Source organism: Monodelphis domestica, chromosome 2 (genome assembly GCF_027887165.1).
Source record: "Monodelphis domestica isolate mMonDom1 chromosome 2, mMonDom1.pri, whole genome shotgun sequence".
Classification (NCBI taxonomy): domain Eukaryota; kingdom Metazoa; phylum Chordata; class Mammalia; order Didelphimorphia; family Didelphidae; genus Monodelphis; species Monodelphis domestica.
This window is the reverse complement of record NC_077228.1, coordinates 318,801,558-318,818,837: the sequence shown is the minus strand read 5'-3', so window position 1 is coordinate 318,818,837 and position 17,280 is coordinate 318,801,558. Positions and strand designations below refer to the sequence as shown.

Here is a 17,280-nt window from a genome sequence, read left to right as displayed (position 1 = left end):
TTTCTTTTTGTGCCTTCTAAGATTCCCTACTCTTTGGTATAAACTCATTTTCTCCTTAGTATAAATGGAAAACTGGCTACTCTACTTTATAAAGCAGCAATTTGCAAAAGCTGTGTTCTAATACCAAGCCAATCAATAAATCTGACTCTGGCTCTTACAGCCTTTATAACCTCGGGCTAGTCATTTAACCTCTCTGGTCCTCAGTTTCTACATTTATAAAACAAAGGAACTAGATTAGAATACCTCTAAGGCCGTATCCAGATCCAAATCTGTAACTGTATGATCTATGACCCTAAGTATATTTATGTGTTCTGAATAGCATTAGGTATTGTGAGTAATACAGAAGGATAAATCATGATTCTTATGCTCACTTGACTAGCAAAAGGTATATTTAATTATTTAGTGTGGCAAGCCAAAACACAAGATAGCACATACTCTCTTCAAGAGTGTGTCAAATTAGTGCTGAATTTTGTTTCGTAAACTTTACATGATGGAGCAGTTCAGAGAATAGGGATCCTTTCTGGGCTAAATTATTCAGATAAAGTTTTGCAGAGGAAATAAAATTTGAGTTGATAAAAAGAAGAAGAGAGTTTGGTATATCAAATGATGGATATTCTAGAAGAATAGATCTATGGGGAAGATCTACAATCTTTTAATACCTTTGATTTGACCTCATTTGTTATTGACTGTAATGCTTTTTTTGTTGTTCTGCTGCATTTTCTGTATTTTGATTAAATATGAGACTCCAAACTAGAAACAATGTTCTTATGTAGTTTAAACAATACCAAGAATGAGAATTGAGAGAATATGAGAACTGTCTCATTTGTATGTATATAAAACATCGCATATATATATACATGTATATATAATAGTGTGTAAGATATATAAATGAGGCAATTCTCATAGTATATACATATATTTATACAAACACCCATAGACATTCATAGGAAAAAACAAATTTGCTTGTAAATGGTTTGTCCTAACTCACAAAAAGTTTTAGGATGCTTGAGTAAGGATAGAGGAAGTATATGACAAGCAATGAACTCAATAAATATTTCCTCAGAGGAGGCAGAGTCAAGATGGCGGCTTAAAAGCAGCAAAAGTTCAGACCTCTGAAAACCCTTCCTTACCAATCACAAACTGAATGCTCCTAGGGGACTGAAATTCAAACTTAACAACATGACAGAGATGGGGAACCTTCCTTCTGGACTCAAATCAAAAGGTACGCCCCCCAAAGGCCAGAATCCGAGAACACAGGGGTCTAAGGGGAAGGCAGAAGGAAGGTCCCAGGACTCCTCCCCCCAACCCAGAGCACTGATCCCCCAGCGGCAGTAGGAGCCTCTGGGCGGGCAAAGGTGCTTGTTTGGAGGGTCTATCTTGTGAGCAGCGGGGCGTCGGGTTCGGAGTGTCCAGCGCGGGCAGCAGGGAGGAAGCCAGGGAGAGACCTGGGAGCCTGAAGCCCCGTGTCTGGGTCCTTCCATCTGGCTCCAGTCTTACCAGAGGTTTTTGCCTCGGGGCACATCTAGATCAACCCAGTTGAACATAATCCCATCAGGACTCCTCAGAGCCCAGGGAGGCCAGGACCCCCCCCCCCCCCCAGAGTGCAGGGCCTCTGTCAAGGACAGGAACCTTGGGGCAGGCAAAGGCACGCAGAACCTTGCGAACACCCAAGAAGCAGCTGGAAAGTACTGGAGAGAGCCTGGGTGGCACCAGCCCTCCAGGAGTCTTCGGGCTCAGAGCACATACAGCCCAACCCAGTTGAACTTAAACCGATCAAAAACCTCCAGAGGACAGGGAAGCTAACATTCCTCCCCTAGAGAGTGTGCCAAGAGATCTGACAAAGCTCCAAAAGGGGAGACTGACAGCCTCAAAACCAAAAAAAAATGAGAGGAGCAAGAGCACAGACAAATATGGGGAGCAAAGAAGGGGTAAACTCAAGCAAACAACAGAAAAAGAAGAAATAAATTACAATAGACAACTTCTGTACAGGTAATGAGCAAAGAGTGAATGAAACAGAGGGGGAGGGATCAGCAAAGGAAAAATCAGAAATCCTAGCGAATTGGATACAGGCTTTGGAAGAACTCAAAATGCAATATAAAACACAATTAAGAGAGGCTGAAGACAATTGGGAAAAGAACTTAAAAACTAAGATAAATCATCTAGAAACAGAAAATAGTGTCTTGAAAACCAAAATCAACCAGCTGGAAAATGAGGCAAAGGAGATGAAAGATGAGGTAAAGAGGATGAACGATGACCTCCAAAGAGAATCAGACCAAAAGGAAAAGGATGATCAAAAAGCCAAAGATGAAATCCATTCTTTAAGAACCAGAATACAACAACTAGAATTAAGTGACCTCACAAGGCAGCAGGACACATAAAACAAGACCAAAAGAATGAAAAAAATTGAGGAAAATATGAAGCATCTCATTCACAAAATGGAGGATTTAGAAAATCATTCAAGGAGAGCCAATTTAAGAATCACTGGTCTACCATAAGACCATGACAAAAGAAAAAGCCTTAAAGAAAACTGCCCCAATATCCAAGAACAAGAGGGAAAAGTGGAGATTGAAAGAATTCACAGATCACCTCCTATATTTAATCCTCAACTGACAATACCGAGGAATGTTATAGCCAAATTCAAGAACTACCAGACCAAAGAAAAGATATTACAAGCTGCCAAGAAGAAGCCATTCAGATACCATGGAAACACGGTGAGGTTAACACAGGATCTGGCTGCATCCACACTGAAGGACGGAAAGGCATGGAATAAGACATTTCGGAAAGCAAGGGAACTAGGTCTACAACCAAGAATCAATTACCCAGCAAAACTGACTATATTCTTACAGGGGAAAGTATGGTCATTCAACAAAATAGAAGAATTTCAAGAATTCGTAAAGAAAAGACCAGACCTGAACAGAAAATTTGATGTCCAATCACAGAACTCAGGAGAATCATCAAAAGGTAATTAAAAAAGAGGGAAAAAAGAAAAACAAAACAAAACAAAACCAAAAAAATTTTTTTAAAGACTCAATAAGTTAAAATGATATGTATCCCTATAATAAAAGAAGTCATTGGTAACTCTTAAAAACTGTTATTATTACCTGGGCAGCAAAAAGAAGTACACTTAGAGGGAATAGTGACAAACTGTATAGGATGATAGGACAAGATATAAATAGGTATGTAGATATATGCATGCATAAATACATACACATGAGTATGCATATATATACATATACATATATAACTAGAGCTGAAAAATAGGTTAATATTAAAAGAAATGGGAAAAGAAACAAAGGGGGTAAATTTACATGTCATAAAGAAGCTCATGGTGGGAGGGGGGAGAATATCAATACACTGGAAGGGTAAAGAGGTCAGGGACAGGAAATCCTCAACTTTTATGTGCTTTGAAATTGACTCAAAGAGGTAAAAACAATCCAGTTCATTAGGGGCAGAGAATAGGTTTGCACTCTATAGGGGAGTAGAAGGGTAACAAAAGGACTGGTGAGGAGGGAAGTTGTACAAGGGAGGGAGGGGGCGGGGGGATAATTTGAGAAAGACTACAGGGAAAATAAGGGGGGGGAATAAGAAGGGAGAGGGGTTAGAAAGGAAAGTAAAATAAGAGTGTGAATTAGGGGGACTGATTAAAAACAAACATTGGTGTAGAAGGAAATAGTGAAAGAAGAAAAGGCAAGAACAGGAGTAGAAATCAAAATGCTGGGAAATACACAGCTAGTAATCATACCTCTGAATGTGAATGGAATGAACTCACTCATAAAACGCAAGCCAATAACAGAGTGGATTAGAATCCAAAACCCTACCATATGCTGTCTAAAAGAAACACACACGAAGAAGGTAGATACGCATAGGGTGAAAGTAAGAGGGTAGAGCCAAACCTATTGGACATCAACTGATAAAAAGAAGCCGAGTCACAATCATGATATCCAACAAAGCCAAAGTAAAAATAAATCTAGTTAAAAGAGATAGGGAAGGTAATTAAATCCTGAAAAAGGCAGTATAGCCAATGAGGAAATATTTGTACTCAACATGTATGCACCAAATTTCTAAAGGAGAAACTAAATTTGGATTCTAAAGAATCCAAATTTCTAAAGGAGAAACTAGAGGAGCTCAAGGATGAAATAGATAGAAAAACTATACTAGTGGGAGACCTGAAACTTCCTCTTTCTGAACTAGATAAATCAAACCAAAAAATAAATAAGAAAGAAGTAAGAGAAGTGAATGAAATCTTAGAAAAATTAGAGTTAGTAGACATGTGGAGAAAAATAAATAGGGACAAAAAGGAATATACCTTCTTTTCTGCAGCACAAGGTACATTCACAAAAATTGACCATGAATTAGGGCATAAAAACATTGCAAACAAGTGCAAAAAAGCAGAAATAATAAATGCAACTTTCTCAGATCACAATGCAATAAAAATAATATTTGGTAAGGGAACATGGAGAGGTAAATTAAAAATTAATTGGAAATTAAACAATATAATTCTTCAGAACGAATTAAAGAACAAATCGTAGAAACCATTAATAACTTCATTGAAGAAAATGACAATGATGAGACATCCTTTTAAAACCTATGGTATGCAGTCAAAGCAGTACTCAGCGGGAAATTTATATCCTTGAGTTTATATATTAACAAATTAAGCAGAGCAGAGGTCAATGAATTGGGCATGCAAATTAAAAAAATTAGAAAGAGAACAAATTAAAAATCCTCAGATGAAGACTAAATTAGAGATTCTAAAACTCAAAGGAGAAATTAATAAAATTGAAAGTCAAAGAACTATTGATTTAATAAATAAGACTAGAAGCTGGTACTTTGAAAAAACAAATAAAATAGACAAAGTACTAGTCAGTCTAATTTAAAAAAGGAAAGAAATAAATCAAATTGACAGTATCCAAGATGAAAAAGGAGACCTCACATCTAACGAAGAGGAAATTAAGGCAATCATTAAAAACTACTATGCCCAATTATATGGCAACAAATATGGCAATCTAGGTGATATGGATGAATACTTACAAAAATATAAATTGCCTAGACTAAGAGAAGAAGAAATAAATTACCGAAACAACCCCATATCAGAAAAAGAAATTGAATAAGCCATCAAAGAACTCCCTAAGAAAAAATTCCCAGGTCCAGATAGATTCACAAATGAATTCTATCAAACATTCAAAGAACAACTAATCCCAATATTAAACAAACTATTTGATAGAAGAAGCCAAGAAGGAGTTCTACCAAATTCATTTCATGACACAAACATGGTACTGATCCCAAAGCCAGGCAGGTCAAAAACAGAGAAAGAAAACTATAGACCAATCTCCTTAATGAATATAGATGCAAAAATCTTAAATAGGATACTAGCAGAAAGACTCCAGCAAGTCATCACAAGGGTCATCTACTATGACCAGGCAGGATTCATACCAGAAATGCAAGGATGCTTCAATATTAGGAAAACCATCCACATAATTGACCACATTAACTAGCAAACTGACAAAAATCACATGATTATCTCATAGATGCAGAAAAAGCCTTTGACAAAATACAACACCCATTCCTATTGAAAACACTAGAAAGTATAGGAATAGAAGGGCCTTTCCTAAAAATAATAAACAGTATATATCTAAAACCATCAGTAAACATCATCTGCAATGGGGATAAACTAGAAGCCTTCCCAATAAGATCAGGAGTAAAACAAGGATGCCCATCATCACCTCTATTATTAAACATTATACTAGAAACACTAGCAGTAGCAATTAGAGAAGAAAAAGAAATTGAAGGTATTAAAATTGGCAATGAGGAGACCAAGCTATCACTCTTTGCATATGATATGATGGTTTACTTAAGGAATCCTAGAGAATCAACCAAAAAATTACTCGAAATAATCAACAACTTTAGGAAAGTTGCAGGATACAAAATAAACCTGTACAAGTCATCAGCATTTCTATATCTCTAACCCATTTCAGCATCAAGAATTAGAAAGAGAAATACCATTTAAAATCACCCTAGACAATATAAAATACTTAGGAATTTATCTGCTGAGACAAACACGGGAACTGTATGAATACAACTTCAAAACACTCTCTACACAGTTAAAAACTAGATTTAAACAATTGGAAAAACATTGATTGCTCATGGGTGGGATGAGCTAACATAATAAAAATGACAATCCTACCCAAATTAATTTACTTATTTAGTGCCATACCCATTGAACTACCAAAAAACTTATTTGCTGAATTAGAAAAAAAAACATAACTAAGTTCATTTGGAAGAATAAAAGATCAAGGATATCCAGAGAAATCATGAAAAAAAAATGCAAAGGAAGGAGGACTTGCAGTCCCAGATCTCAAACTATACTATAAAGCAGTGGTCATAAAACAATTTGGTACTGGCTAATAGACAGAAAGGAGGATCAGTAGAATAGACTTGGCATAAATAACCTCAGCAAGACAGTCTATGACAAACCCAAAGACCCCAGCTTTAGGGACAAAAATCTAGTATTTGATAAAAACTGCTGGGAAAATTGGAAGACAGTGTGGGAGAAATTAGGTTTATATCAACACCTCACACCCTTCACCAAGATAAATTCAGAATGGGTGAATAACTTGAACATAAAGAAGGAAATTATAAGTAAATTAGGAGAATAAAGAATAGTATACATGTCAGACCTTTGGGAAGGGAAAGATTTTCAAACCAAGTAAGACTTATAAAGAGTCACAAAATGTAAAATAAATAACTTTGACTACATCAAATTAAAAAGTTTTTGTATAAACAAAACCAATGTAACTAAAATCAGAAGGGAAGCAACAAATTGGGAAACAATCTTCATAAAAACCTCTGACAAAGGTTTAATTACTCAAATTTACAAAGAGCTAAATCAATTGTACAAAAAATCAAGCCATTCTCCAATTGATAAATGGGCAAGGGACATGAATAGGCAATTTTCAGATAAAGAAATCAAAATTATTAATAAGCACATGAAAAAGTGCTCTAAATCTCTTATAATCAGAGAGATACAAATCCAAACAACTCTGAGGTATTACCTCACACCTAGCAGATTGGCTAACATGACAGCAAAGGAAAGTAATGAATGCTGGATGGAATGTGGCAAAGTAGGGACATTAATTCATTGCTGGTGGAATTGTGAATTGATCCAACCATTCTGGAGGGAAATTTGGAACTCTGCCCAAAGGGCGATAAAAGACTGTCTGCCCTTTGATCCAGCCATAGCACTGCTGGGTTTGTACCCCAAAGAGATAATAAGGAATAAGACTTGTACAAGAATATTCATAGCTGCGCTCTTTGTGCTGGCAAAAAATTGGAAAATGATGGGATGCCCATCAATTGGGGAATGGCTGAACAAATTGTGGTATATGTTGTGATGGGATACTATTGTGAAAAAAGGAATAATAAAGTGGAAGAATTCCATGGAGACTGGAACAACCTCCAGGAAGTGATGCAGAGCGAGAGGAGCAGAACCAGGAAAACATTGTACACAGAGACTGATACACTGTGGTACAATCGAATGTAATGGACTTCTCCATTAGTGGCAATGCAGTGTTCCTGACCAATTTGCAGGGATCTAGGAGAAAAAACACTATCCACAAGCAGAGGAGAAATTGTGGGAGTAAAAACACTGAAGAAAAGCAACTGCTTGACTACAGGGGTTGAGGGGATATGACTGAGGAGAGACTGTAGATCAGAGGTTCTCGACCTCTCAATTAGTAGCAATGAGAATACATAATGCATATCAGGTATTTACATTCCGAATCATAACTGCAGCAAAATTACAGTTTTGAAGTAGCCACCAAAATAATTTTTTGGTTTGGGGTCACTGCAATATGAGGAACTGTATTATAGGGTCACGGCATTAGAAAGGTTGAGAACCACTGCTCTAAATGAACACTCTAATGCAAATACCAACAACATGGAAATGGGTTCGAATCAAGGACACATGTGATAACCAGTGGAATCGCGTGTTGGCTATGGGAGAGGTGGGGGGGATAGGGAGGAAATGAAAATGATATTTGTTTCCAATGAATAATGTTTGGAAATGACCAAATAAAATAATGTTAAAAAATAAATAAATATTTCCTCATTTGATTCTCAGAACAACCCTGTGAGAGCAAAGTTTAAACAGATAACAGAAAAAAACACTTTTAACATATTAAAATGTGAACATTTTGAAAAACTTAAATCTGTACCTCAGTAAAATTATTCATATATTAATGTAATAAAACTTTTATTTGTTCTTGGGTAAGATCTGTGGGTTAATTAACTTATAAGAAATCCTTGCTTTTGCATATTGATCTCAATGTATATTAGCTTGCTCCTTCCTTCCTTCCTTTCTCTTTTCTCTTTCTTCCCTCCTCCTCCTCTCCTCCTTCTTCTCTTTCTTATTCTCCTTCTTTTTCTCCTCCTCCTCTCTGTCTCTTTCTCACTGTCTCTCTTCCTTTTTTTTTTCTTTTCCTTTGATTCTCTTATACTGGCATAAACCTTAGGGATCTTATCTCTTCTTAATTGTATTTGTATATTAATTTCCATATTCCATTGAAAAACTATTGAAAACTTTACAAGTTTTGGGCTTTTGAAATTCTTTATTTTTTAATTTATAATTTATTTAAAGTGCATCTCCTGAAGTTTCTCTATTGAATTCAGAGCTATGCTTTGATATAGGGGAATAATGTTTTTAAAAAGGATGTACAGGTATCACTGCTATATCATGGCTTTCCCTATTACAGTTTTGATATATCACATGATGGCTTCAGAAATTAAATGGCAATTTTTAAGGAGTTTTGCAGAAGCTTCAGATGGCATGTGAAGGACAGAAGTTGATGAAGAAGAGCTTTAGAAACCCCCAAAGTATATATATTTAAAATCATAAATATACACAATTTCTGTTTTAAATTTAAAATAAGTAAAAAAAAATAAACTTTGTGAAAAGAACATGAAAGAAAGCTATAGACAACATACCAGCCTAGAAATGTAGAGATAGCTTTAAAAGTTTACTCATAAATGCATGTAAGGTACTATAAACATTCCATAAAGGGGAAAAAAATTCAGAGCTCCTCTGGTAAAAAGGGAGGGCCAGAAATTTTACACAAATTTTCCAAATCATGACAGCATGATGCTCCTGATCCCTGTGATGCATAGGGAGTACCAATATACTTAGTTCTAGACTTAATTTATCATGTAATATTATAGGAAAAGTGAAAAGACCTAGGTGTTAGTTCCAAAGATTCAAACTGTTGTGTTTCAAAATTAACAGCAATAGTCTCAAAGGTCTGTGACCTTATGAATGTAAGTACTGCTCCCAGTGATGCAGATTACAACCCATTTATGCCTGCCCATCCCTAAGAGACACTTGCCCACATCCTCGCATAAATTTGTTCCCAGGGTGTTGACCTGCAATAGTGATGTAGCATGTAATGAATCTATCACTTAATCCTTGCTGTCATTATGTGACCAGACTACCTTTTAATGCTCTGCCAACTTTCCCATAATAGCCTAAATGCTATCCATATTACCAATAATAATATTTTAAGTATTTCAAATGAAAATCGCAGTTCAGGCATTTTGAGGTGTTTCCTATTTTTCTTACTTCTTAATGGTCCTTCATTATCACTTTGTTTTGATTTTGTATATATCTTATACTTACTCACCTGGAGGGAATAAGTACTTAGCAGGGAGAAGCTAGATATCTGATAGTTCTTATTTTTAGTAATAATAATAATTTTGCTACCTTTGTTCCAATATTATTTCAACCTGTGGAAGGAGCACATGTTTTATCAGTTGTTGCTAAAAATATAGCACCTTTGTGCAAAAACCTTTTGCCCCAGCCCAAATGGAGTTATAAAGTATTCTGGAGCTTTTAAAGAAGATTGATGCTGCAATGGATATATTTGAGTAATAAAGGGGACAACAAGGAAAACAAACCATTTTTACCTTTTTGATAATGTGTTTTCTTAAAGAATTAGTTGTTTTGCATATTAAAAATCACATGTAATCAATGAGACAAGAGAACCGTTAATACCACCCCTTCAAAGATAAATATGGTGATACAGCCAAATAATATCCAGTGGATAATACTTACATTAGCCAAATGTGCCAATTCTATCTCCAGAAAAGCATCTGTTGTTTTGGGTTCGGGCCTTATTGTCACCACAATAATTTTGGAATTAACGACAGTAAAATTTCTAAAAGAGAATAATAATTGTTACAAGGAGAAATGTTCAATCAATAATACTAATTGCTACTCTAATCACATTATACCTTGAATTTTAAACAAATGCTATTTTGCCCTAAAATACGCAGAATAATATTTTCTCTATTTTATAATCAGTTTTAGGCTGGAAAATTAGAAACAACAGTGATAGAACTACAATTACTTAAATTTGATTAACTGAAGAATCATGGAGTGAGAACTCAGACCTCCTGACAATCTTTAAATGGGTATTATTTATTTATCTCAAAATGGGATTTAAAAATTTTATTCTCTAGGAGGCAGACCTGCTTCTTCCAAAGGGCTGTTTTAGTTTTTAGGCTTCCTTAAAATATCTGTGAGTCTTTGATTTATCTCAACAATCTTTGAGATGTGCATTTACACTTTCAAATAACTTATTAAAAGGCACTATTCTCTCAAATATGATCATGTTATTTACAAAAATGTCCTGAGAAAAAGGAAATCACTTTACACACACACACACAACATATCCACTCTACACAAACACAACTATCTATAAACATATTATATGGATCATTTTATAAGTTAACATAGCTTAATAAAGAAATGATTTTATTTTTCAACAATATAAGCTTTCCCCCCACTAAAATCCTATGCTGATGCCTCATTCTTGCTTAGAGATGACCCAGCAGTATAGCTATGACATTAGTGTGCAAACTCTTTCATAGGTCCTCCTAAACAAGAAAAACTTGATCTCAGAATTAGTGATTGAACCATTCAACTCTCAGGTGGTCCATATCCAGAAGTCTTGCCACTGGGTGATGAATGATTTTTTCACAGTGGTTTCTCATGAATTAACTAAAAGTGGCATGCTTATGTTCTATGATGGTGGAAAGTCTCAGGCTAATGATATTAAAGGTGTGTTAATGTATTGTGTTACAGTGTATTATATTTAATATTTTACTGTATTTGTATTTTTTATATTTAAGATTTTGATGTGTTGAATTAATAATTTTAAATTCCTATGCAAGAACTAGGGCTTTCTTGGTTATATACCTACAATAGCTTGATATATGCTTTACAAACAAAATTCTGTTCTTTAGAGTCCAAAAGATTTAAAGGAGGTGTCCATGACAGCAGATAAATCACTTATTTGTCTTCTCTATTCTCTTCCCTTTCCATTTGGAATAGGCAGCATAGTATTCCATCAGTCATGCATTATTCAGGCCATGCTTTAGCATCTATCACAAAAGCGGCTACTCAATTTCAACTTTGTTAAAACAATGTGGCATTCCAGTTCCTGGGTGATTTCATTTTCCTTAAGGCCACAGGCTTTGGGGGAAAAATTCATAAAGTGTTAGTGAACTATGGAAAATTATTGTCTCTGTATTATGAATGTAGCTTATTTATTGCCTCAGTAACTCTGAACATGTCTTTTAAACAAGATGCTAAATCTCCAACATTTCTGTCAAGTATATCCTTTGACTTCCCAAAGAAATAAACACTTAAATACTTGCGAGGGTTAAAGAAATTTAGTCCCATTCCCCCAATTTATATATATACATATATATATAAATTGGGATCTATTTTCCCATATCCAATATTAACACCTTTTATTTTTGGTATCTGTGTGCCTCTCAATTCCTAGTTGTGATGTAAAACGATTTAGGGTTTTCAGAGATCATGCTACGTGGCTACCAAACTGGGAATGTTATGAATATTATTCCAGTCTTAGCCTGGATCTACCAAGTAGTTCAAGAACACTGCAGCATGAATAGGCTTATTACCAACAGGGTAAAAGGGTAAATGATGGATTTTTAAAATCTATTTTGTTCTCTGGAAAAAAGGAAAATGAAAAATGGTTTTCAGTGATGCAAAGTTTCCTACAAAGGGAATACTAGTGGGTAAGTAGAGAAATTTATTAAGCATTTCCTATGTGTTAAGCATTGTGCAATACTCTGGGAATACAATTGCAAACAGCAGTCCCTAACCTCAAGAAGCTTAAATTGTAGTGGGTGAAGACAAAACATAAAGGGAATTGAGCAATGGATAGAATATTAGGAAGACTTGAATTGAAATCTTGATTTGGACCCTTACTAATTGTTTAACTCTGGGCAGATTATTTAACCTGTCTGTCACAGTTTTCCCTTCTGTAAAATGGGGCTATTGGTAGCACTTCCCTCTCAGGATTGTTGTAAGTTAAAATATTGAGTTTTTTGTAAAACTTAGAAGTGATATAAATGTTAAATATTACTATTTCTACAGTAATGGTGGAAGTCAGGGGTGGATAAATGTGGAATACTAAGAATCATATGGATGTTAAACAATCTATAGACATTAACTGAATTATTAGTATTCTAAATGCTAGGTCTTTAAGGAGCAAGTAATGATTTGATAAACTACAGTGGGAAATGAACAATGCCTGTATTTATATTTTCCCTATAAATATATACAGAGGACATAGAGAAATTAAAAGTAAATACAAGCATAATTTACAACTCCTCAGAGAGTTAGGGGGAAAAAGGGATTGGTACAGTTAGTGTGTATGTGTGTATATGTTATGTGTGTGTTTATGAAAATATCATTTCAAAGCAACACATGGTCATTCACTCAGTGTTTAAGCTGAGCAAAGGCAGAAGAACCACTATGAAGCATGTTGATACTGTGTCCAATAACTACGACAGACAAGAACTTGATACCTAGTCAACACAGAGTAGTAGTGGTTGATTCAGTGCTCAAGGGAATTGAAGCAGCCTCTTTTGTTTGATATTGCATAGGATTCCTATTAAACAAATCTAATTCTGTGATAGATTAATTAATCATTAAATGGCTAAGTAATGAACACAATAATATAGAGATTTTGAGTGAGGATGACTAAAGGGAATGTCCAAGGTATGACTGTCTCAAAATAATTACAACATTGTGATTTCACAGTAACAAAGGAAAAACAAAACACCATCACACACTAGTTCCTTATGAAAAAGTGCTATTGGATATAATTTTATTTTATTTATTCCATTAATAGATCCAATTTGCATAAGGGAATGCATGGTTCTTGATGGACCATGTCAGATTTTGTGATCTACTAATATTTTCTGGCTGCTTACAAGGTTTGCATTCAAGGCTGAGTTAGTTGAGTACTTGATGAAGACTCAGTTTAGACAACTACAGGCAAAAAGACTTAGAAACATCAGCTGAGTAATATACCATATCCTGGTCAAGTAAGGTGAGCCTAGAAAATGCACTGTGAAAATCCTTTGGTTGATAAAGGATTATTCAATATCTTGGTTGCGGTAGGGGGGTTTTGTTATACTTACTTTCATCATCCCAACTAAGTTTTTCAGATACTGAGCTTATTTTTTACTTGACCTTGAAAGATTCTTCACATTTAAAGAAATCAGGTTTAAAAAAATTCTCTAGTCCATTTGAGGTTACATTAAAAAGCCACTAAGGTTAATGGATTTCCCATGAAAACTGAAGACAATTATAAATTGTAAGTAAAAATTAGAGAAATTTGACTTAGCTGGCAATTAACAAGGGTATAGCCAGACACTCCAAATGAGTAGTGGCTGGAGTATGATATTCAAACTTAGAGAACTTGGGTTCAATTCTGAAAAGGTCTTCTACTTACTATTTTTATCACATTGGACAAGTAACTTAACTTGTATAAAATAAGGGAATTAAACTAGTTAACTTCTCAGGTCTCTTCTAGTTCTTTCTATGGCTCTGATGAGGAAATTTAATTAACATAATATGTAAACATATAATGCAATAATATGTAATATAAATGTATATATACAACTTCCTAACATATTATCTCTGGCCCTCATATTTCTAAATAAGATTTACTGAATAAAACATAGAGGAGGGGCAGCTCAGTAATATAAAGATAACTTTCTTCATAGTTATAGAATCTGAGTTCAAATCCAATCCTTTATATCTTACTATGTCATCTTGGGCAAGTCTCAATTTCTCAGTGCCCAAGGTAACTCTACTGGAACATAAATTGCAAAAAAGCTGCTGATTTGCATGTAAAAGGAGTTTTCTCACTGGATTACCCCTACTCACTCCCCCACCAATAAAATATATAATAATATATTATTAATTATGCTCTATTTATTCTATTAATTTGGTATAAATTGTAGATTTCTAAATAGCATTTGACAAATCAGGAAAATGATGGTCTATGATATACTCACATTCCAATAAATCTTCATGAACAAGAAATAATCCTAGAGTTGGGGCCCTAAATAGTACATTTGTGCTCCCCCAATTTTCTTTAAAGAATTTGGTCATTTTTGGTTGACTGACTACACAAGGCATTGTATTGGATGGAATGTGATCATTGGTCTTTTTTTTTCTTTGCCCTTATTATTTCCAATATCAGGCTGTTCAATTGCATTTTCCATTTACTCCTAATTTCTGTAATATGAGGAACTGAAATGAGTTCCATTTCCTAAATATAGAGAAATTTCAGCATCATTTATCTTTATTAGGTCAGAGCACTTGACAGCAAATTCCTGTGGTTTTGCAATATTTAAATTTGTTCCATTTTTAGAGGTTAATTTTTGGACCACTACTGATTTATTAGAAGGTTGCAGTTTTTCATTTAACTGTATTATTCCTGTCATTATAATAGTCTGGTGGAATTTATATTTTTTATTAGTTTCTTTCTTTAAAAAAAATTCAGAGGTATTTAGTTTTTAATCCCTATACAGAAAATAAGTATATAGGGTTATTTTATATGTGTGTCTTATAAAAAAATATGAGTACTCCTAGAATAATTAAAATTAAAAAAAAACTTTACCTTCTGTCTTAAAATTAATATTAAGTAATGGTTCCAAGGTAAAAGAGCAGTAAAAGATAGGCAATTCAGGTTAAGTGACTTGACCACGGTCACACAGCTAGGAAGAATCTGAAGCCAAGTTTGAACGCAAGACCTACGATCCCAAGTCCTCGCGTTTTATTCACTGGGCCACTTAGCTGCTCCAATGTGCTCCCTGAGTATTATTTCATTCTTACTGAAATATTCTCTTTTTTATCAATAGGAATAATTTAGGAAACCAAGTACTGAACTCTTAAAATGGCAAGCTGCCTTGACCCAATGAAACTCCTTTTTGTGTAGGTAGAGGTGTTTTGGAGAGAAGATACTTGGGAAAGAAATCTTGCTAGTTGAATCTAATGCTCTTTTTCTAATTTTTTGACTTTTTTTATCTCCCAATAGTTTTGACATTATTTCTCACTCTCTTCTCATTAATATTCTTTTTTTCCTAGGTTTTCATGATGATACTGTTTTCTTATTCTTCTAACAGGCTGGGTGCCTTGTAGATATCTTAAACTTAACATGTCCAAAACTGGAACTCATTATCTTTCCTCCAAAACCATCCTCAATTCAAAAATTCCCCATTACTCTCAAGGGCACAAATATCTCCCAGACCCCTAGGCTGGTAATCTTGACTCCTTTCTCTCTCACTTCCCATTTTTATTGATTTTTACCTTGTAATATCTCTTGACTACGTCCCATTCTCTCTTCTTACACTGTCACTCTGATATATCCCCTTATCACCTCATGACTAGTCTATTGGAATAGCCTGTTGGTTGGTCTGTCTGCCACAAGTGTCTCTCCACTCTAGTACATCCTCCATTCAGTTACCAAATTGATCTCCCCAAAGTATAGGTCTTGCTATGCCAAACCCTTCTCTGAATAAACTCTAATGGTTCCTTATTACCTCCAAGATCAAAGATAAAAACTTCTATTTGTGGTGCAAGTCCCTTCATAAATTGCCTTTATCTTCTGCCCCACCTTTCTAGTCTTCTTAAGGTATAAACCTTACTACATTCTCTGTAATCTAGTTACACTGTCTTCACTGATGTTCCTCAAAGAACACCCTCCATCTCTCAAATCAATTATCTAATAGTCTATCAACCATTCTCCATACATCTTCCTCCTAGTTTCCCCTGCCTTTCTTGATCTCTCTTAATTCTAGTGGCTTCTCTCTAGTGAGTATGTCCAATCCATGCTCTTGTTTGTACATGATGGACAGTTTCAGTCACATCAATCTCTTTGTGAGCCAATTTGGCATTTTCTTGGCAAAGATAATGGAGTGGTTTGGCATTTCCTTCTTTCTCCAGCTCATTTTGTAGATTAAAAAACTGAGCCATAGAAGTTTAAGGGATTTGTGCAGGGTCACATGGCAAGTAAATGTATTAGACTAGATTCAAACTGAGGTCTTCCTGAAAATCCAGCCTTAGTTATTTATCCATTGCCACACCTAGCTGTCTATATTTGAATATAATTATGTTTTCATATAGTTATGTGTATATCTCCCCCATTAGATTATGAGTTCCTCCAGGGCAGGGATTTTTTTTTGTTTGTTTTGCTTTGATCATTTTTTTTTGTATCTACAATGCTTATTATAGTGCATGACATATTGTAGGCATTTATTAAATGTTTATTGACTTAAAAATTGACAGTGAGATAAATATCTGTATTCTCCCTCACTAACATAGCAACAGCTTCTCTATCCTATTAGAATATAAGCTTCTTGAGAGCACAATCCTTTCCCCACCTTTTTTTTTTTTGTATTCCCAGAGCTCTGCATATTACTTGGCACATAGCTGACACTTAATAAATGCTTATTAACTAGATGTAAGGTGTAACTTAAAACTTCCCTTCACTAATTATAAACTAAAAGTCATATGATTATGAGAAAACAATTCTGAAAAGGCCTATATGAAATTTAAAATTGCAGAGTAAAAAGAGTACTGAGTTAGTTGTAAGGACTGTGTTTGAATCCTAACTATTCTTCTGCAACCTTGAGCAAATTACTTAGACTCTCTGACTCTCAACAATTGTGCATGTGGGCTGGGTTTTTGTGGTTGTTTTGGGGTTCGTTATTTTTTTGTATAGAGGTCAGGGAAGAATTTGAGTTAGATTAGCTGTATGGTTCATCCCAGCTGCAAGTTCATGACACTTAGAAAGCAAAAACAAACAAACAAACAAACAAAAAACCAAAAAACCCACATTATTTCTCAGGTGATAAATATGAGCAAATATAGAAGAGAAACAATTTGAAATGTAGGGGCAAATA

The 17,280-nt window shown here is 34.8% G+C and overlaps 1 protein-coding gene across 4 annotated transcripts in view; it reads right to left on the bottom strand.

Moving 5' to 3' along the window:
- Nucleotides 1-17,280, bottom strand: part of ADGRB3 (adhesion G protein-coupled receptor B3) — a 954,807-nt gene that overhangs the window by 379,930 nt on the left and 557,597 nt on the right. For all 4 annotated transcript variants that reach the window (XM_001365288.4, XM_007484165.3, XM_056818441.1 and 1 more), the window contains exon 16: nucleotides 10,100-10,202. In XM_001365288.4, coding sequence (XP_001365325.1) covers nucleotides 10,100-10,202 — 103 coding nt within the window. The remainder of the gene's footprint in view (nucleotides 1-10,099; nucleotides 10,203-17,280) is intronic.